At 58.9% G+C, this 20034-nt stretch overlaps 1 protein-coding gene across 1 annotated transcript in view; it reads right to left on the bottom strand.

Moving 5' to 3' along the window:
* Positions 1-1211: 1211 nt before the first annotated feature.
* CARS1 (cysteinyl-tRNA synthetase 1) overlaps positions 1212-20034 on the bottom strand; it is a 71540-nt gene continuing 52717 nt past the window's right edge. Inside the window, exons 11-23 of the mRNA XM_007949272.1 lie at positions 17343-17455; positions 16772-16900; positions 16318-16447; positions 15610-15713; positions 14527-14624; positions 13919-14108; positions 12989-13057; positions 11182-11263; positions 4940-5020; positions 4329-4396; positions 2810-2869; positions 1688-1771; positions 1212-1346 (exon numbers count right to left, since the gene is read on the bottom strand). Coding sequence (XP_007947463.1) covers positions 1212-1346; positions 1688-1771; positions 2810-2869; positions 4329-4396; positions 4940-5020; positions 11182-11263; positions 12989-13057; positions 13919-14108; positions 14527-14624; positions 15610-15713; positions 16318-16447; positions 16772-16900; positions 17343-17455 — 1343 coding nt within the window. The remainder of the gene's footprint in view (positions 1347-1687; positions 1772-2809; positions 2870-4328; positions 4397-4939; positions 5021-11181; positions 11264-12988; positions 13058-13918; positions 14109-14526; positions 14625-15609; positions 15714-16317; positions 16448-16771; positions 16901-17342; positions 17456-20034) is intronic.

Here is a 20034-nt window from a genome sequence, read left to right as displayed (position 1 = left end):
GCTCCTGAAGTGCCGTGGGCAGCCAAGCTTCCTGGGCTGGACCTGCCCACAGGCACCCAGGGACCCAGGCGGGTGTGCCAGCCTTCAGGGACCCAGAGACCAGGGCGGGATGCACCACCTTCAGGGACCCAGCATCAGAGGCCAGTGACCACCTGTGAGGCCCCGAGCAGGACCTGCCAGAGTCAACAGTAGCAAGATCAGTTTTCAGGCATGCGGTTGTGGGGTTTGTTACACAGGCCCTGGCGGAGGCGGTTTCACCGTCTTAGGACACTTGTCCTTACTGGTTTAATTTCTGTTTTCTACAGCGACAGCAGTGTGTGTGTACACGGTGGGGCTGTCCCTGAGCTGAGCTGTCCCCACTCACAGGCACTGAGGTGGCCTCCTTCTCTGGCTCCTCACACATCCTTTCACACTTGCACAAGTGTGCTGGCGTCCTACGACCGCACCCTAAAAGTGGGGTGGGGACAGAGACAGCTGCAGCCACCTAGAGATGACCAACCATACCCAGGTCATGTCACTGTCCACTGCCATCCTCCACGCTTGGTACTTCCTGACCCAGCCACACTGGTGACAGGACCCTTGTCCTCAGGGAGTCCTGCCTGGCCCCAGCTCTCGCGGGCATGGACTCCTGCCACGCCCTGTCAGTCAAGGCTGGATTTGTAACCCCCAGGTGACGGTGTGGGCAGACTGGTGGAACCCACAGCCCCGTCTTGGCCCGGCTCCGCTGGCGCTCACAGGGTCCTGGGCAGCTTGCCAGGCCGCGTGCTGAGCCGCTCTGCTGCCACCTGGACGCTGGCCCACAGTCAGGGAGGAGCAGGGGGAGCAGCTTTTGTTCGGGGCGCCAGCGGGCCCTGCAGTCTGAGCCGGTCATTTTCCTGCTACAACGGCTCCCAATGCGTCCAGACACCAGGGATTAGCTGACCCCAACAGCGTGGGTGAGGGGCCCTGGGCCTGGGCTCTGGGCCCCCTTGCAGTGACCTACTGCCTGCACAGTGGAGCCAGCCGCAGGCCCCATGGAAGGCTGAGCCAGCAGGGCGGACGGCACAGAGGTCGGGCCTCAGGTTTAGAAGAATTTATTACCCACATCCATGAGCTGTGGGGGTCGCAGGTCTGCAGGGGCAGGTTCTTAACTTAGGGCTTGAGAATGAGTGTAAACACGGTGACACGGGCCTGTCACCACCGAGGCGCGGCCCGCGAGTGCCCACCGGCGCTCACTGCACACTCGCGTTCTGTACCATCTGCAAGAACTCCTGGTGCAGCTTCTCCTGGGCCTCAAAGAGCTTCTTCAGCTTCTTGGCCTGGCCTTTGCTGAGCTCCCTGCCTTCTGTGTCGTGCGTGGGCAGGCCCTGGCGGGACAGAGACGGGACTCGGTGAACCACAGTGAGTCAGCCCCAGGAGGGGGGACAGGGTGGCAGTATGGACGGCCATCAGCCCCACGGCCACCAGGCCACACAGAGCACCCGTATCTCCCCTGGTCTGTCTCCTGGTGCTAGCTCCCAATGGGCACCCGGCTGGACCCAGGACAAACAATGCTGTCACCTGCCCAGGCATGTTCTGCACGCGGCTCTGGGGCTGCACCTGGGCGCAGCAAGACTCAGTCCCAGGGGACCGTGCCTGGCCAGGGCTGGGGCTCCCGGGCCGCAATCTGTAGTCCCATGGAGTCCTAAAGGACAAAAGTGGCTCTCACCGTGTCATCAAACTTGGAGTATTTGTCGCTCTCTGATAGGAACATCTCACTGGGCGGGATCCGCATCTTTGCCAGCTTGGCCGCCTGGAACACACCAGAGACATGGCCCTCACACCCTCCGCTGCCAAGTCCCCCCACCGACTGCCAGCCTTCACATTCGGGACACTGAGAGTGAGGAGAGGGCCCGGCTAGGCGAGAAGAACCTGCACCAAACCAAACACTGGCATCGGGTCAATTCCGACTCAGAGCAACCCGACCCTGCTGGGTTTCCAAGGCTGTCAATCTTTATGGCAGCAGACCGCTCCATCTTCCCTCCTTGGAGCAGCTGGTGGGTTTGAACTGCTGAGTTTCTGATTAACAACCAAATGCCTTTCCCACTGTGCCGTCAGAACTCCTCAGGCAGGACCTCTGCCAGGTGATTTAAGCTAAGCCAGACTCCTAAGGGACAGCGGGGCCGTAGAGAGGTCCTCATGGACATGACGGCTAGTGTCTCCATCTCGTGCACACTCAGAGAGAGACCTAGTCCTCCCACTCTGGGACCCTTCCTTACCCTGGGCTCCTGGTGCCCACGGGGTGCTGTGGAAGGGGGTGAGGGCCTGGGTGCTCGTGGGACGCTCTGGGAGGGTGTGCGGAGGGTCTGGGTGCTCGTGGGACGCTGTGGGAGGGCTGTGGAGGGCCTGGGTGCCATGGGACACTGTGGGAGGGTGTGTGGAGGGCCTGGTGCCTGTGGGACGCTGTGGGAGGGTGTATGGAGGGCCTCGTGCCTGCAGGATGCTGTGGCAGGGCCTGGGTGCCCGTGGGACGCTGTGGAAGGGCTATGGAGGGTCTGGGTGCCGCGGGATGCTGTGGGAGGGTGTGTGGAGGGCCTGGTGCCCGCGGGACACCGTGGGAGGGCCTGGGTGCCCACAGAGGGTTGAGCAGCTAGTAAAGCCACTCTTCCCAAGAACCTCTGTCCCAGAGGGGCCAGCAGAGCCCAAGGGGTACAGGACACAGGCCCCCTGGCTGCGTTTCTGCCTGGGAGCACCCCACCCTGCATTTCCACTTTGGAGTCCCCCCTCCCCCTGAGCACCCCAGCCTGCGTTTCCACCCGCAGCCCCCCGCCCAGACACGCCGTGGCTTTACTTCCTGCTCCTGTTTCCTCCGGGCAGCTTCCTCCTTCTTCCTCCTCCTCTCGTCTTCCGCCTGGAGAGCAACACAATGAGGCGCACAGTGAGACAAGCTGGACGGCTGCTCGAGGCCCCGCTCCAGAAGCAAACAAGCCTTCCCCTGTGCCGTGGCCACGAACGACCTGGCACCTGGGGGCCACGGGGGCCACAGGGAGACAAGCCCGGCCGCCCAGGGGAGCCCGCAGCAGCCAGGGCGCGGCCCCACCCCGTCAGCTCTGTGGACACGCGGCGGCTGCAGACAGAACAAACTAAGGGGCACTGACTGGCCAATGAGGCAGCCTCAGAAGGCAGCTGTGCTAGGGGCTGGGGGGCCATCACTGAGCGGTCACGGGGCCAGGGAAGGAGGAAGGACTTGCGCGCGGAGAAGGGGTGAGCAGGGCAGGGGCTCTGGTCTGAGGCGCTGGGGCACGTTGGCCAGGGGAGTGAGGGCTTGAGTCCAGGGCGAGGGACCCACCGAGCCCCTTGGAGGCTAATAACAGAAGGCAGGAGGCTGGCAGCCCAGCCAGGCAGCGAAGGGGGCCCTGAGGCTGCCTTAGCTGTGACCGAGTCACTGGGTGTGAGGAGAAGCCTGGTTGGGGAGCCGAGAATCACCACCCTGACAGCCTGGTTTTGGGGGCTCACTGCCAGGTGGGGCTGTCCCACACTAGCTGTACACTGGAGCCTGGGCCCTGCCAAGTTCTGGAGCCAGAGAGGGTTTGGGGGTTCCCTGGCAAAGCCGGGGGCTGACAGTTCAGGGCTCTGGCTGGCTGCCTTGTCCTGTGCGGTGCCTTCCAGGGCCGCACCTGGCACTCTGACGCTGGCTGGGTGTGCCTACCTGTTTTCCTATCCCCACTGGATGCTACGGTCCTGAGTGGGGACTGTGCCCACTTCACAACAGGGCCCAGAGCCCTGGTCCTAGAGCCCCCGCTGCTGTGCAGTCAGTGCCAACTCCGGTGCCACACGTGCTGGAGAACCGCCCTCCCCGGGGTTTTCAGACGCCCGTCAGCAGGCTTTCTCCTGGGGCACCCCTGGGGGGGACTGAGCGCTTCCACTCGGTCAGCAGCCGGCGGGTAACCGTTTGCACCACTCTGACATGGGATCCCGGCACAGGAACATTTCAGCTGAGGCTCCAATGAAGAATGGAACCAAGCAGGGAGGAGGTGAGGACTCAGGGGTGCACTGGGAAAAGGGGGCTAGGGGCAGGTCGGGGAGACTAAGAAGACCTACGGCCTCAGCTCAGCTGGGAGAAGGGTGCCCGAAGATGTGCCCAGAGGTCACTCATGGCCATGAACTTCCACTAACACCGAGGGCAGAGTGTTTGTAAGAGATGCCCCTTTTTCTGTGGCCCGATCACCCAGCGGTCACCTGCCTAGCTCGTTTCCCTACCTGAATGCTGCTCTCTGGCGTTTCTGCTGACTGTTAAACCGTAAAGCATTCAACCCCACCGTTCTTCCTTTGCAACAAACACCCGGCAGCAGTCCGTCAGCTTTACTCACCTTCCTCTTCTCCTCCCGCTCCTTCAGCAAGGTCTCTCTGTCCACCAGCTTGACCACAGTGGGGAGCCCTAAACGACAAGGGGTGCTCGACCAGGCTGAGGTCACAGGGAGCCTCTGAGCAGGGCCCACTCACACTCTCTGGTCCAGGGCTGCACCCAGGCGTCTGAGGTTCAGAGACCACCGCCTCGGGGCAAATGGGCAGCTGTCTCTGGTCCAGAGCTGCACCCAGGCACCTGAGGTTCAGAGACCACCGCCTCGGGGCAAATGGACAGCTGCCTGAGGAGAGCAGGCCAGTCCCTTCCTCCCTGATGACATGAAAATTCATTCTAGGGGCAGCAAATGGTTAAACACTTGAATGAGAAGCCTCTGATGTGTGGAGGGCCTCACTACTCAGGACCTGAGGGGCTGAACCCCCAGAAGACACTTGTTCTCCGGATGTTTGGGGCACAGGTGAGGCCTGGTCGTAAGCTGGGGTGTGGGCTGGGGGGCCTCTGGGCAGACAGGCCTCCACTTGGGGGCAGCACATGAGTAATCTGGATCTATACGAAGTGCATGTACCCTCACACGGAGCTCCCTCTGCACCCCAAAACACCCCCAGGCACTCCTGGCACCTTCGTGGTCTTCCAGCCGGACCCCAAGCTCGGGCAGGACATCATCCCTCAGGCCATCACTGAGCTGCAGGACCTCCGGAACTGTGGGGACAGAGAGGTGCAGTCAGGTCCCGGGGCCCACAGCCACCCACATACGCTCCAGGAACAGGGCTGCTGCGCTCCGGGGTGCCCCAGTGGGCACAGCAAGCTCACAGCTGTCTAGAAGTGGGGGCCGGCCCCTCAGTGGCCGGCACCTGTCCCCTCACCGCACTCCCGGCCACACTGACCCACACCCATGTGGCCTCTAAGCCTCCCAGCTGGCACCGGACCCCCACCACGTGGCGGGCCGCAGCCTGGGCCACACAGGTGCCTGACTGGCAGCTGTGGCCAAGAGCCTCTGAACCTCGCAGCCGGAGCCAACTCACCCAGGAGCCCAGCTGATCCTGGCAACCAGACTTCACCAGGAGGCCCATAAACTGCACTGAGTACCCGGCTCCCTCTGGGGAAGGATCCAGGGGCCGAGAGGCCACCAATCCACCGCACTGGGCCACGGGTCTGAAAGGACCCAGCGCAGGACCCACGTGGCCACAGCTGGCCCCAGGCAGGTACAGGGGATGGCGGCTGAGAGCCACCTCTCCCGGCTTAGTTTGGGGTGGGGCACACCGCGGGCTGCGAGCCAGCGCTTGGGGAGTGAGGGGTGTCGGGCACAGCCGCTGTGCCTCAGGTTGGGGGTCCCCCCAGCATCCAGTGTCTCTCCGACGTCCCTCACAGTCTGGTGGTGGAGCTGAGGGATGGAGGGTGGAGACTGGGACAGGGACATGCCCCCAGTGACACTGAGCTCCTGCTGTGGTTCGACAGTCTTCACTCCTCAGCCCCGGAGCTCAGCTGGGCTCGGCAATGGAGCCACAGGAGTAGACTGGCCTGCTGGCACCACAATGCCTCACAGACCACCAGGGATCAACGACTGACCAAGAAGCCGCTTGGCTGGCTCTGGCTGCCCTGGGACCAAGCAGAGAGCCCCGCCTCCTACCTCCACAGGCGGGAGGATCACAGGCCATAGGTGTGGGCAGGGTGCTGTGAGCTCCACCCCCTACCTCCACCGGTGGGCGGGCTGATCACTGGTCATGGGTGTGGGTGTGGCCTCATGAGCCCCGCCCCCTATCCCCACAGGGGGGCGGAGGGCCAGGCAGCTCTTGGGACCAGTGGTTTCTATGAAGGAGCACAGGCTGCTCAGGGAGGAAAGCCAGCCAGTTCCACGGTTGCTGTCACCAGTGGCCAAGACAGGCAGGCTCACTGTGAGCCTGAACTGACTCAAGGGCAGTGGGTGTTTCCACACCAGGGGCTCACCTTCCGGCTCCCCATCAGACAATGTCCTGTCAGGTCCCAGGGTGTTTTCACTGGCTAACTTCCAAAAACAGAGAAGGAAGCAGGCTTTTCTTCCTAGTTTTATTCTGGAAGCCCTGTTGAAACCTGTCACCACACTGTAGGTGCGGGCTCATCATCTCCAACTCTAAGTGACCTCATGTACAACAGAGCAAGACACTGCCCAGTCCTATACCAGCCCCATGATCTTTGCTCTACCTCAGCCCATCGCTGCAGCCACTGTGTCAATCCACCTTGTTGAGGGCCTTCCCCTCTTTCGTCAACTCTCCACTGGACCAAGCATGACATCCTTCTCCAGAGAATGGTCCCTTCTGACAACATGACCAAAGTCGGTGAGACGAAGTCTGGCCATTCTCAGTTCCATGAAGCATTCTGGCTGCACTTCCTTCAGGACAGACTTGTGAGTTCTTCTGGCAGTCCACGGTACTTTCAGCATTCTTCACCAACATCACAACATCACAACTCTTTGGTCTTCCTTATTTGTTGTCCGGCTCTCACATGCATGTAAGGCGACTGAAAATACCATGGCTTGCGTCAGGCGCATCTTATTCTTCAAGGAGCTATCTTTGCTCTTCCAGCACTTGAAAGAGGTCTTTTGCAACAGATTTGCCCAATGCAACACATCATGTGATGTCTTGACTGCTGCTTCCATTAGTGTTGATTGTAGAACCAAGTAATATGAAGTCTTTGACAACTTCAATCTTCTCCATCTATTGTGATGCTGCTTACTGGTCCCACTGTGAAGATTTTTGTTTTCTTTATATTGAGGTGCAATCCATATTGCAGGCTGTTGTCTTTAATCTTCATCAGTAAGTGCTTCAAGTCATTCTCACTCTCAGCAAGCAAAGTTGTGTCATCTGCATATTGCAGGTTGTTAATGAGTCTTCCTCCAATCCTGATGCCACGTGCTTCTTCATATAGTCCAGCTGCTCGGATTATTTGCTCAGCATACAGATTGAGTAAGTATGGTGAAAGGATGCAACCCTGACACACTCCCTTCCTGATTTTAAACCATGGAGTATCCCCCTGTTTTGGTCTATGTACAGGTTCCTCATGAGTACAATTAAGCATTCTGGAATTCCAATTTTTCTCAATGTTATCCACAATTTGTTATACACAACCAAATGCCTTTGCATAGTCAATAAAACACAAGTAAACATGTTTCTGGTATTCTTTGCTTTGAGCTAAGATCCATTTGACATCAGCAATGATATCCCTCACTCCACGTCGCCTTCTATATCCAGCGTGCACCTCTGGAAGTTCTCTGTCAATACACTGCTACAACCATTTTGGAATTATCTTCAGTAAGATTTTACTTGTGTGTGATATCAATGATATTGTTAAATAATTTCCACATTTTGTGGGATCACTTTTCTTGGGAATGGGTACAAACATGGATCTCTTTCAGTCACTTGGCCAGGTAGCTGTCTTCCAAATCTCTTGGCATAACTGCGTGAGTGCCTCCAGAGGGGCATCCGTTTGTTGAAACATCTCAGTGGGTATTTCATCAATTCCTGGAGCCTTGTTCTTCTCCAATTCCTTCAGTGCAGCTTCGACTTCTTCCTTCAGTACCACTGGTTCTTGATCATATGGCACCTCCTGAAATGGATGAAGATCTACCAGTTCTTTTGGGTACAGTGACTCTGTGTATTCCATCCATCTTCTTTTGATGTTTCCTGCATCACTCAACACATTGCCCACGGAATCTTTCAATATTGCAACTCGAGGCCTAAATGTTTTCCTCAGTTCTTTCAGCTTGAGAAATGCCAAGTGTGTTCTTCCCTTTTGGTTCTCTAACTCCAGGTCTTTGCACATTTCATTATAGTAACTGGCTTTGTTGGCTCGAGCTGCTCTTTGAAATCTTCTGTTAAGCTCTTTTATCTTGTCAATTCTTCCATTTGGTTTAGTTACTCTCCATTCAAGGGCAAGTTTCAGAGTCTCCTCTGACATGCATTTTGGTCTTTTCTTCCTCTCCTGTCTTTTTAATGATCTTTTGCTTTCTTCATGGATGATGTTCTTGATGTCATCCCACAATTCCTCTGGTTTTTGGTCACTGGTGTTCAATTCATAAATCTATTCTTTAGATGCTCTTTAAATTCAGGAGGGATATAATCAAGGTCATATTTTGGCTCTCATGGACTTCTTTTAATTGTCTTCAGCTTTAAGTTGAACTTGCATATGAGCAGTTGACGGTCTGTTCCACAGTCAGCTCCCAGCCTTGGCTGAAGACATTCAGCTGAAGACATTCAGCGTCTCCATCGCCACTTGCCACAGATGTAGTGGATCTGATTCCTGTGTATTCCATCTGGAGAAGTCCACGTGTATAGCTGACGTTAGTGTTGTTGAAAAAAGGTATTTGCGATGAATAAGTTGTTGGTCTTGCAAAATTTTATCATGCAATCTCCAGCGTCGTTTCTATCACCAAGGCCATATTTTCCAAGTACCAATTATTCTTCTTTGTTTCCAACTTTTGCATTCCAATCACCAGTGATAATTAACACATCTTGATTGCATGTTCTGTCCATTTCAGGCAGCAGAAGTTGGTAAAAATCTTCAATTTCCTCATTTTTTGCCTTGGTAGTTGGTGCAAAAATTTGAGTAACAGTAGTATTAACTGGTCTTCCCTGTAGGTGTATGGATATAATTCTATCACTGAAAGCATTGTACTTCAGGATAAATCTTGATACATTCTTTGTGATGATGAATGCCACATCATTCTTCAAGTTGTCATTCCCGGTATAGTAGATCATTTGATCTTCTGATTCAAAATGGCCAAAACCGGTCCATTTCAGCTCACTATTGCCTAGGATACTGATCTTTATGCATTCCATTTCACTTTTGACAACTTCCAATTTTCCTAGATTCACACTTTGTGGATCCCATGTTCCGATGATTAGTGGATGTCTGCAGGTGTTTCTCCCCATTCTGAGTCGTCCCACATCAGCACCTGGAGGTCCTGTAAGCTTTACTGCATCCACATCACTGAGGTTGACTCCACGCTGAGGAGGCGGTTCTTCCCCAGTCATATTTTGAGTGCCTTCCGACACGAGCGGCTCATTTTCCGGCTCTGTATTGGACAGTGCTTCAGGGCTATTCATAAGGTTTTCCAGTCATATATCAGACAACATTTCACTGCTGTTCAGAGTTTCACTGGCCAACTCTTTGGGAAGTGGATGCCCTCTTCCTTCTTCCAAGTCTGTCTTAACCTGGAAGCTCCCCATACACCATGGGTGACTCTGCTGGCATTTGAAATTCTGGGGCATAGCCTCCAGCCTTATAGCAACACTCAAGCCACCATACGACAAACCGACAGACAAGTTTGTGTCCCTTAGCTGTTCCAAACTGCTCTGCTCATTTCCTCGTCTCCCTGCCTGCCCCTGGGGCACTCCATGCACACAAATACCCTCCTTCCTCTGGCAACGGGCTGGCTTACTGCAGACTGCCCCTGGGGCCTTCCACACACACAGACACCCACCTCCCGCCTGTCACCATACCCGGTGGCACATGAAAAACAGGTGGTGTGGCTTCCACCACCACAGCCACACAGGTCACCACACTGTTACTGACAGACGGGGGGTGGACGGATCCAACCAGGAGGACAGTGTCTCTTCAACCATACCTCAGAGTTCTGAATCCCTGGCCTACAACTCGTGGCTCTCAGGGAACTGTGGGGTCAAGCTTCTGACCCAAAACACAGGATAAGCCCCGGCCCCTGAGCCCCCAGCCTCAGCTGGTCCCTGCACTCTACCCTCCAGCCTGGAGCTGCAGCCCAGGGTCTCACAGACCTCTGCCTGCTCTTGCTTTCTGGCCTCTGGCTATGCTGGTCCCTCCCCGGCAGAGCCCAGAACTATTCCACTCTGGCCTCCTTCACAGGACCAGGCCTACTTAGCGCTCTCCAAGGAGAGGCTTCACCGACAGGGGCTCCCTGCCTATCAACCGAAGTGCTATCTGGCCAAACCTGCTCCTGGCTCTGGTGGCAGACTACAGAGACTGCAGATGGGACCTCCCACCAGCACAGAGCCCCCTGGGGTGTCCCAGCAGCTGCTGGAGTGGCACTTGGGCCAGGCTGCCGGCATCTGCCACCGGCCTAGCAAGACACTGGCCCAGCTCCCTGGTGTCCTGACGTCCACTTTCTTTGGCACAATCAGGGGGCCCAGAGCATCCTCAGTCAGCATGGCCATGGCTACCACTGCCTGTCTGCTGCTGCCTGCCTGCCACCGCGTGTCTCTAACAGATGTCAAGCCTGCCTCACTGAGGAAATGCAGCTCCGACACCATCAGCTGTGAAACACACGGGGGTATGAATGAGGGACAGGGACACCAGGGGTGGAAGGTGGCCGAGAACGGAAGGCGAGGGTTCTTGGGCCCATTCTAGGCTCCCACCACTGCCAGAGTCCACACACACACTAGGACCAGGCAGCTGTGGAGGGCCCTGCCTGTCATACTGTTCCCTCTGAGGGAGTCTGATCAACACGGCTGTCCAGCAGGCACAGCGTGGCTCCCACAAGCCCAGCCCAGGGTGTCCCCAAGTAGCTGACAAGTGCCCACTGCAAGTGCTCAGCAGGGGCGAGGCAACGAGGCAGACAGCTCCTCATGCCAAGTCCAGTGGAGCCCTGAGCACTCACGGCACACCCCCGGCCCCGGCCCCTGGCCGTCCTAACTCGAGAGAAGTCATGTCCCTGGTCCAGCTGGGGTGACTCTGCCCCGCAGGGAGAAGGGTGGACTGCGGGGATGTGATGGGTGTAGGGTGCAGCGAGCACCCTACAGTGCGCGTGCTGGCCCCCAAACAAGACTGACGTGGCTGCAGCATCAAGAGTGCCGGTGGAGAGCCCCGTCAGCGAGCCCCTGCGGGAAGCGTCTCACCCGAGGGACGGCTCTCACCTTTCTTCTCTCTGGCGACCTTCCGCACCCCTTCCCTGAACTCCGACAGAGCCTGCAGGTACGGCATGACCATGGCCTCAAGCTGGGGGAGGAAGGAGTCGGTTACCTAGGGAACCACTAGCGCTCGGCACCCACGCAGCACGGGCCTGGTGAGCAGTGCTGCTGGCGGGCGACACCCCTGGGAGCGCCTTGTCTGGGGAGGTGGGGTCTCAGATGGCCTCAGCTTCTTTCCCCGTACAGGCTCCTGCTGGACGGTTGTTAGGCTGGCAGGCCCCGGGCCACTACAGCTACTACAGAGTGAATACTGCAGCCCAGCACATCACAGGAATGCAGGCAGGCCTCGGGTTGCTGCAGGTCCGGCCCCAGACCACTGCAGCGGAGCTGAGCACTGCGACCCGGCACGTCACGGGAACGTCTGTGTTCCCAGTGCATACAAAGTTATGTTCACACAATACCGCAGTCCATGTAAGAAGCTATGCTGGCACAGAGGGTTCACACCCACCAGCTGCTCCACGGGTAGAAAATGAGGCAGTCTGCTTCCATAAAGATCGACAGCCTTACAACGCAGTGCGGGTGGCTATGAGTCAGAACTAACTCAATGGCAGTGGGTTTTTTTCAGTAATGTATGAAGTATGTGTTAGTATGATGAAAAAGTTTGAAATATTCTGAAAGTGACCAAAATGGAGACACAGTGAGCATGTGCTGTTGGAACAATGGCACCGGTAGACTTGAACTTGAACACCCCAGGGTGGCCACAGGCCTTCCATTTGTAAAAACCTAGGGTCTCTGGTAGCATAGTGGCTAAGGCACTTGACTGCTAACCAGAAGGCTGGCGGTTCAAACCCACCAGCCACTCCTCAGAAGGAAGATGGGGCAATCTACTTCTGCAGTGATACTCCCTCAGAAACCCAAGGAGGGGTCGCTATGAGTCGGGTCTGATTCAACGTCACGTAACAACAACAACAAGGGTCTGAGAAACACAGGAAAGTGAAGTGTGACAAGGCGAAGAGTGACATGCAAGTGTTCACGTGTTTTCTACCTGAACTGAGGCCTCTGACGAGGTGGGGTGGGGTGCGTCCAAGAGGCTCAGGGGCGCTTGTACTAAGTGGACATCACATCACCCAGGAGCCCTGCTGACAGTACTGACCACCCACGTGCCGACACCTCAGAGGAGCTGGCATGGAGGGAGCATGCGTGCCTCCCCAACAGGCCCAGGGTCTGCTCCTCCCACCAGAGCAGCTGGGTGGGTGGACGCTAGGCAGTGCCAGGTGGAGTCGGGGCTGCAGCCCTGTGGGCAGGGTGGATGGCGGGTGTCCCCCGTCAGGGTGCGTCTGCTTGGTATGCGTGGGCCTTCCAGTGAGGCTGACCAGGGTCAGTCTGCAGCAAGGGGAGAGTCTGGCACCAACGGACGGGCAGAGACATGTCTGCCTGGCTGGCTGCAGGAGGCTCAGCGCATCGAACATGACGTAGCAGGACACTCTGAGTCAAGGGAAGGCTGCTGGCCCAGGTCCGCTGACCTGACCACTCATAATACACCAGGAGCTGCGGCAGAGGCCAGTCTGCATCAAGGGAGGCGGGACCCAACGCTGGTCCCCAAATATTCACAGGGTGGACACGGGCTATGAGATTCTGCAGGGCTCCAGAGGGTGGGAGAAGCCCGGGACGAGGATGGGGGAGGGGGTGCAGAAGGCGGCAGGGCCACATGGAAGGACCACTTCCCCTGGGCAGTGGAACACTGTGGGGTCAGAGGACGCACAGCAACCCTAGACCCAGGAGGGCCTCCCGGGGCCCCGGCAATTGTACTCACATCTACACCGGCCCCACGTTCTCCGACTGGGAAGCCCAGAGCGCTGTCTTCTTCGATGGCCCCAAAGATCTAGGGAGAGGAAGAGCAGGACTCAGATCACAGGACCTCGAGCACTAAGATGACACCCTGTGACTAGGCCCACACACTGTGCTGCTGCCCCAAGCGTGGGCATGGCAGTGCGAGGTGGACAGGCAGCTCTGGGCCTGGGACCTGGGCCAGAGGGTGGCTGCTCGGCCCTCTCCTGCCCCAGGACAAGCCCAGGTGCAGAGCTGCTCGCGGAGCCCCGAGCAGACAAGCCGGCTGTCCTGACCTCCCGCCTGGCCCTGCAGCGCTGGCGGCAGTGGGTTCAGGGAGTCTGCAAAGCACAGGCTCAGGTCTCACTCCTGTGTCGCCTTCAGACCCCCAGACGGGAAAATGCAGAACCTCGGCCGAGGGGCCAGCCATGTACATCTTGTTCCTGAACCACAAGACGCCCGGCAGGAACTGAGGACACAGAGCCTGCCTCAGCCTCCCAAGGCCACTTGCTGCTCCCCTTGAGGCCGGGATCAGGTCTGCCTGGGCTCACCCTGACTGCGGCCGTCTGGGGCCCTGGCGCCTCACCTTCACCATGTGGGTGACACTCTGACTGCGGCCATCTGGGGCCCTGGGCCTCACCTTCACCATATGGGAGACACCCTGACTGTGGCCATCTGGGGCCCTGGCGCCTCACCTTCACCATGTGGGGGACGCCTTGACTGCGGCCGTCTGGGGCCCTGGCGCCTCACCTTCACCATGTGGGGGACACCCTGACTGCAGCTGTCTGAGGCCTGGGCACCTCGGCCTCCCCTTGAGCATGTGGGGGACACCCTGACCTGTTGCCTGGGGCCCTCTTCTTGACCATGTGGAGCAGCATGTGGGGACACCCTGCCCACGGCTGCCTGGGGCCCTGACCTTGAGCATGTGGGTGAGGTAGAGGGTGACGCTCCCCAGCAGGGTGCGGTTGGGCCGCCTGCGGGCCGCCTTCCTGGACGCCATGTAGAGGTTGCACTGGTTGACCAGCGCCCGCATCTCCTCCAGGACAGTGCGGGTGTCCACGTTGTCACAGAGCGCCTCGTGGACGGCGGCCTTCCTGTCGTAGAAGCTGGTGGAGCAGGAGGAGGGAGAGCAGTCAGGCTCAGCCTCGCACGGCGACACAGGTGGCAGACGGGAACACTCTGTGGGCAGGCTGCTTATTTTGTGGTCAACGCGGACGTCATATTTCCCACCTCAGCATTTTCACGTGTGACTCTGACACGGACTGTGTTCACGTGCCGGGCAACCGCCCCCACTTCCCATTCCAGTTTCTGACCAGTGCCCGCTAGTCCACTCACAGCCACGTCAAACGTGTGTGGGTGCCCCCACTCCCTCAGATCCTGCCTAACACAGGTGTGGTGCCCCCATCCTCGTAGATCTTGTCAAACACAGGTGTGGCATGCCCCTGCTCCCACCCCAGAAAGCAGTGTGCTGGGGGCAGTGACTTGTGGCATAGGCATGACACCCCCAAGAACAAAGAACCTTACTTTTTATTCAGTTCAGCCTCTTCCTCTTCCCACTTTACAAACTGCCCTGTCACATCCACAGGGGCCCGGAGAATGTCCTTCACGTTCAAGAAGAACTCCTAAGGTCAGAAACCCCATTCAGGCGACTTTTTGTCCATGAGAACCAGCTCAGGGCGGCTCTGCTGGTGTGGCTGTCTTGCAGGGAAAGCTGCAGACGCCCCGTGTGGCCATGTCACACCAGAGAGGGGCTGGGAGGACGGCAAGGTTCCACCTCGAGACGGAAGCTGCTCCAAGCTCAGCCTGAGAGCTCGGCCAGCGCTACAAGCGGCAGGAGCCACCTCTCGGCAGCAGGGGGGACGCCGGGCTCTGCCGGCAGCACATGTCACAGCCTCGCGGCTCTGCGACCGCTCCTCCTGAGACAGGCAGGCAGCCGGGCCAGGAGGCCAAATGGGCCTGACTCAGTGCCCTTGAAATTCCAGCCTCCGTGTAGACCACCACGCCATTCTGGCCACTGGCATCAGTGAACTGATGAGTTGGCAAGCCAGGGGCTTGGGCAAGATAAAGAGGCTGCAAATGAAAGGACCCTAAGCTTGACAGTTACAAAATGCTGACCAGCCTCTGGGCTGTTTCTGTGAGTCTCTCGTGAGGCGCCTCCCAGGTGTGGAGCAGGCTTGGTAAGGGCCCACGTGACCCACAACGGGACCTTCCACAGAGGCAGGCGAGAACAAGGCTCCCTTACTGGGGCTCACACTGGGGTCCGGAGACATCACGCATGTGTAGCCTGAACCTCAGAACCCCGCCCGTTTCCTGAATAAAGATGCTGCCTCTCCTGCCGAGGACCCTTTATAAACCTTAGGGACACTTGTTCAGAGAGAGACCAGAGGCTGGGGCAGGTGGAAGCCCTCCATCTCCCCGGTGAGCCCCTCCCGTCCTCTAACACACTTGGTTTGTGTGGCCATCTCATCTCTCCCCTTCAGTTCTCTCTCAGTAGGACACAAGTCCCCTGCTCAGGCCTCAGGCTCCCCAGCAACACTCTCAGAGAAGAGCTGCTTCTGCATACTCAGAGAGCAGCCAGCCTCCCCGCCCAGCCCAGGAAGGACTCACGTTCATGAACTTCTCGTACTGAAGGGCTGACTCCATGGTGTTGCTGGAATAGTCGAGCGTGTCCTTCCAGGCATGCATGAGGAAGGCCAGCCGCAACTGTCGTGCTGGGAGAGACGCAATAACCCATCACTCCCCTGACGACACTGTGACCTCACGGGGTACGGAGGGGCATCTGTCCCCGCCCAAAGCCAGGGTCTACCATTCCCTGACCCCTCCCCTGACAATGCTGTAACCTCACGGGGGACGGAGGGGCATCTGTCCTCACTCAGAGCCCGGGCCTACCACTCCCTGAGCCCCTCCCCTGACAAGCACTGTGACCTCACGGGGGATGGAGGGGCGTCTGTCCCCGCCCAGAGCTGGGGTCTACCATTCCCTGACCCCTCCCCTGACAAGCACTGTGACCTTATGGGGGACGGAGAGGAGTGTGTCCTCACTCAGAACCTGTGCCCACCACTCCCTTACCCCCTCCCCAGACAACCACTGTGATCTCACGGGGGACAGGGAGTGTGTCCTTACTTAGAGCTGGTGCCTACCACTCCCGACCCCTTCCCCTGACAATTGCTGTGACCTCATGGGGAACGGAGGAGCGTGTGTCCTCGCTCAGAGCCGGGGCCCACCACTCCTTGACCCCCTCCCCTAACCTCAACGGTCAATGCTGTGAGCTCACGGAGGACGGGGGTCATGTCCTTGCTCAGAGCCGGTGCCTACCGGAATGCTTCCTTAAGGCATCTTGGATGGTGATGAAATTCTTCAACGACTTTGACATCTTGCAGCCTGCGATGGTTAAGTGGCCTGTGTGCAGGAAGTACCTGACCCAACAGTCGTTTTCAAAGTGGGCCTGTGCAGGGGTCAAGGGTCAAGGTGCTCGCTGGGGCACTACACCCTCTGGCTTGTACCGCACATGCAGGGGCTCACTCCCTGGGCACCAGGCTGGGGGGCTGCCAGGCCTGGGAGCAGCGAGCGGCCGACAGGCCCATGTCCTGCCTCCTGCTCCCCGGGGCCAGGCTGCACCAACGGGAGCTTCAGCTGACCCCCCTGATGGACCCCACCAGAGAAGTCAGCTTCTCCCTCCCCCAAGGCTATAGTGACTGACCCCTCACTCCCCAGGGCCACAGTCTCCCCACCTGGGACCGGGCCAGCTCGCCCCCCGCCCTGCCCTCACCTCGGACTGGGCCAGTTCATTGTCATGGTGTGGGAACCGGAGGTCGAAGCCACCGCCATGGATGTCCATCGAGGCCCCCAGCAGGGCACCCGCCATGGCAGAGCATTCAATATGCCAGCCTGGGCGGCCCTGGAGGCGGGTGAGCTGTTACTGGTTGGCTAAAACCCCCCACTGACCCCAAGATCGCAGACCCCTGAACCCCAAGCTTTACGACAGGTGCAGCACTCACTCCGCCGGCGGGACAACGATGAAGCCCCTCATTGTGAAAGTTGAAAGCCAGCGCCACGCAGCCAAGGCTCGGGCAAAGCGTGCGGTCCCCAACTCGGCCCCCAAAGCAGCAGAAGCAGACGCCAGCACCCACCCCTCCGGGGCTCACAGCATCAACCCCGAATGTGGAGCTGGCCTCAGGGGAGTGGATCTGACAGCAGCCCCACTGCGGACGGGACCAGGGCAAGGGGAGCGCCCAGGGCCCAGAGCCTCTGAGAAAAAGCCCCAGAAGCCGTGCACCCAGACCCGGCAGTGGGGGCTGCCGCCCGTCACGGGATGAGGGGCCCTGACCACACCTACTCACCCTTCCCCAGGGGCTCGGCCAGGACGGCTCTCCGGGCTTGGAGGCCTTCCACAGGGCGAAGTCGCTGGGGGATCGTTTCTCAGTCAGGCGCTCAGCCGAGACACTCAGGTCACCTGTGGACAGAGGCAGAGCGTCAGGCTGGAACTGCCCAGCCAAGCCCAGTGCCACCTGCTCCACCGCAGGCCGCTGCCAGCCATGCGCGCCCGCTCACCAAGCTGGCGCCTGAGCTGTCCACGCCTCATGACCAGGTCTGGGTGTTGACCCAGTATACAGCCTTAGAGGACACTACACTCAGGAACTGAGTGGTCCAACAGCCGGGACCTGCTGACCTGCACACATCTAGGTGCCCTGCCCACAGTCCTCCCCTCCTCCGGGACTGAGTACAGGAGCTCTGGTACCAAGGGTGGCCTGCTGGAGCTGGCCCTGGCAGGCTGGACGGCCCTACCACCACCACGTGACTCCCACAGAAAGGAAGCACAGTTCTGGGACACATGAGGGGGCTGAGTCTGCTGTGTGCTACGCAGGGGAGCCTGGGGGTGGGGGTGCAGCACGGGCGCCCTGTCCACCTCGTGTTCACAGGAGTGAGGCATGTCCACGTGAGCTGGGTGACAGGCTGGGGGTGCAGCACGGGTGCCCGGTCCACCCTGTGTTCACAGGAGTGAGGCGTGTCCACATGAGCTGGGTGACAGGCTGGGGGTTGGGGTATGGGCGACCCATCCACCCCAAGTCCACTGAGGTGAGGAGCATCCACGTGAGCCGGGTGACAGGCTGGGGGTGGGCCCTGGACGCCCCGCCCACCCTGAGTCCATGTGAGCCCAGCGTGAGCAGGAGCCCTGCCATCCTGCCGCGAGGCCCCAGTGCGCGGCCTAGGCTCCCGTGGCAAACACCGAGTCTGCTCCCCTCGGCTCACCCTGGCTCCGAGAGGTGCTCTCAAGTGGCACCCTGTGAGCCAACGTGGGGACGTCTGGCCGACTGCCACACTGCAACAAGCAAGGGCTGTGAGTTCACCACTTCCCAGGAGGAAGCCACGGTCACCACGGGGGACTTCCCTCTCAACCAGTAACACGACGGAGACGCTGCTGCAGTAAGTGGGAGCCACACCTGTGGGTCAGGGCCCTTTCTGCAAAGAACCCCGTGTCTGGCAGCAGGACAGAGCGACGGCCACCGACCACGGCCCTAAGGCCCCTGCATCCAATGACAGTGTTTTCTGGGTGCCGTCGCCCCCTGGTAGGCAGCCCCAAGCAGGAGGCACAGATAGCACAGAGGGGTCCTGCTGCAGTGCCCCACCCCCAAGTCCCACTGTAAGTGACGCACCCCACCAGAGCCTCCCAAGGAGAATGTGGAGGAAGCCAGGCGAGAAGCTTTCCGAGCACGACCGAGTCACCCAGATCACGATAAAAATAAACCCACAAGAAATAAACCTCTCTGTCATCCAAAATAAACCACAGCTGAGACAGGGCAGGGAAGACGCGGCAGAGAACGGCCCCGCCCGGCAGCTGAGCGGGACTGGCAGCCTGTGGCCCTGCAGTGCCAGCCGGCAGAGGTCTCACCAGAGCACACGCTCAACCAACAGGCTGAGCCCAGTCAGCGCGTCACCTCTGCTCCGGGTCCCGAAAGCACTTTACCGAGTCACCAGGCGCCACGACGTCTATCCCGGCCAGCCCTCGTCTAACCATCTGATGGATAACGTAAGCTCTGGTTTAACGCTTCCCGTTATCATGGCCACAGCACACTGTGATATTCACACGTAGTTATTTCTTTAAACTGATTCTGAAAAAGTCCATCTCAGAGACGAGGACTGTGAACCCAGACAGCCCCGCCCAGACAGACGTCATGGCTCACAAATGTCAGTGTTCGTCCCAGACGTTTATGAAGGAACAAAACACAAAGGCCCTTGTCCTCCTCCCCGCCTCCTTCAGAGGGACCGTGGATGCCATCTTGCAGGTGGAGCGGAGGTTTCCTGAGGCCTTCTGCCCTCTCCCCCTGACCCTTTCCCTGTGATGGGGCCCCGCCACCAGCCCTCCTGGACCTGTGTGGCCAGCCCGCATCCTGCAGGAAGCAGGCACCCAGAGACGGCTCGTTGTGCCCCGTGTCACCCCCTTCTCCTCTCAGGGAAATTCTGGCTTTGGGCTGCAGCAGGGTCCTGGGCAGTGGATGGGTCCTGTGGTGGGTCCCCCCACGTGTGGGGGTGGACACATCCAGAGAAGGGGCACACTCCTTCATTCCTCCCTAACTGATGCTGGATTCTACCCTGACCCCAAACTGCCAGGGAGAGAGTAAGGCATCCCGAAGGAGAGCCAAGACAGGCCAGAGAGCAAGCTTTGCCACACGGCGTGTTCCCGACTCCCCGGCACCCCCCGGGGCCCGAGCTCTCACCCTCCTCACGTGCGACCCCCGGGGCCCGAGCTGTCACCCTCCTCACGTGCGACCCCCGGGGCCCGAGCTGTCACTCTTGTCTCCCCGGAACCCACCTTTCATGCTCTGCCGGTCTCCTCATCTATCCCAGCCTCTGAGGGACGGGCACCAAGCTGTTTGTGGTTTTCTTGAAGGATTTTATTTTTCTACTCTACTGTGTCTCCACTGTGGGAAACAGAGGCGGCAGTCGGCTTCCATGAAGACTGACAGCCTTGGAGACCCTGTGGGCAGTTCCACTCTGTCCTCTAGGGGCGCTGTGGGTCAGAATGGACTCCAC

The sequence above is a fragment of the Orycteropus afer genome, unplaced genomic scaffold, assembly GCF_000298275.1.
Source record: "Orycteropus afer afer isolate SDZICR_OR568_19922 unplaced genomic scaffold, OryAfe1.0 scaffold00244, whole genome shotgun sequence".
Lineage (NCBI taxonomy): Eukaryota > Metazoa > Chordata > Mammalia > Tubulidentata > Orycteropodidae > Orycteropus > Orycteropus afer.
This window is presented reverse-complemented; position numbering and strand designations above follow the sequence as displayed.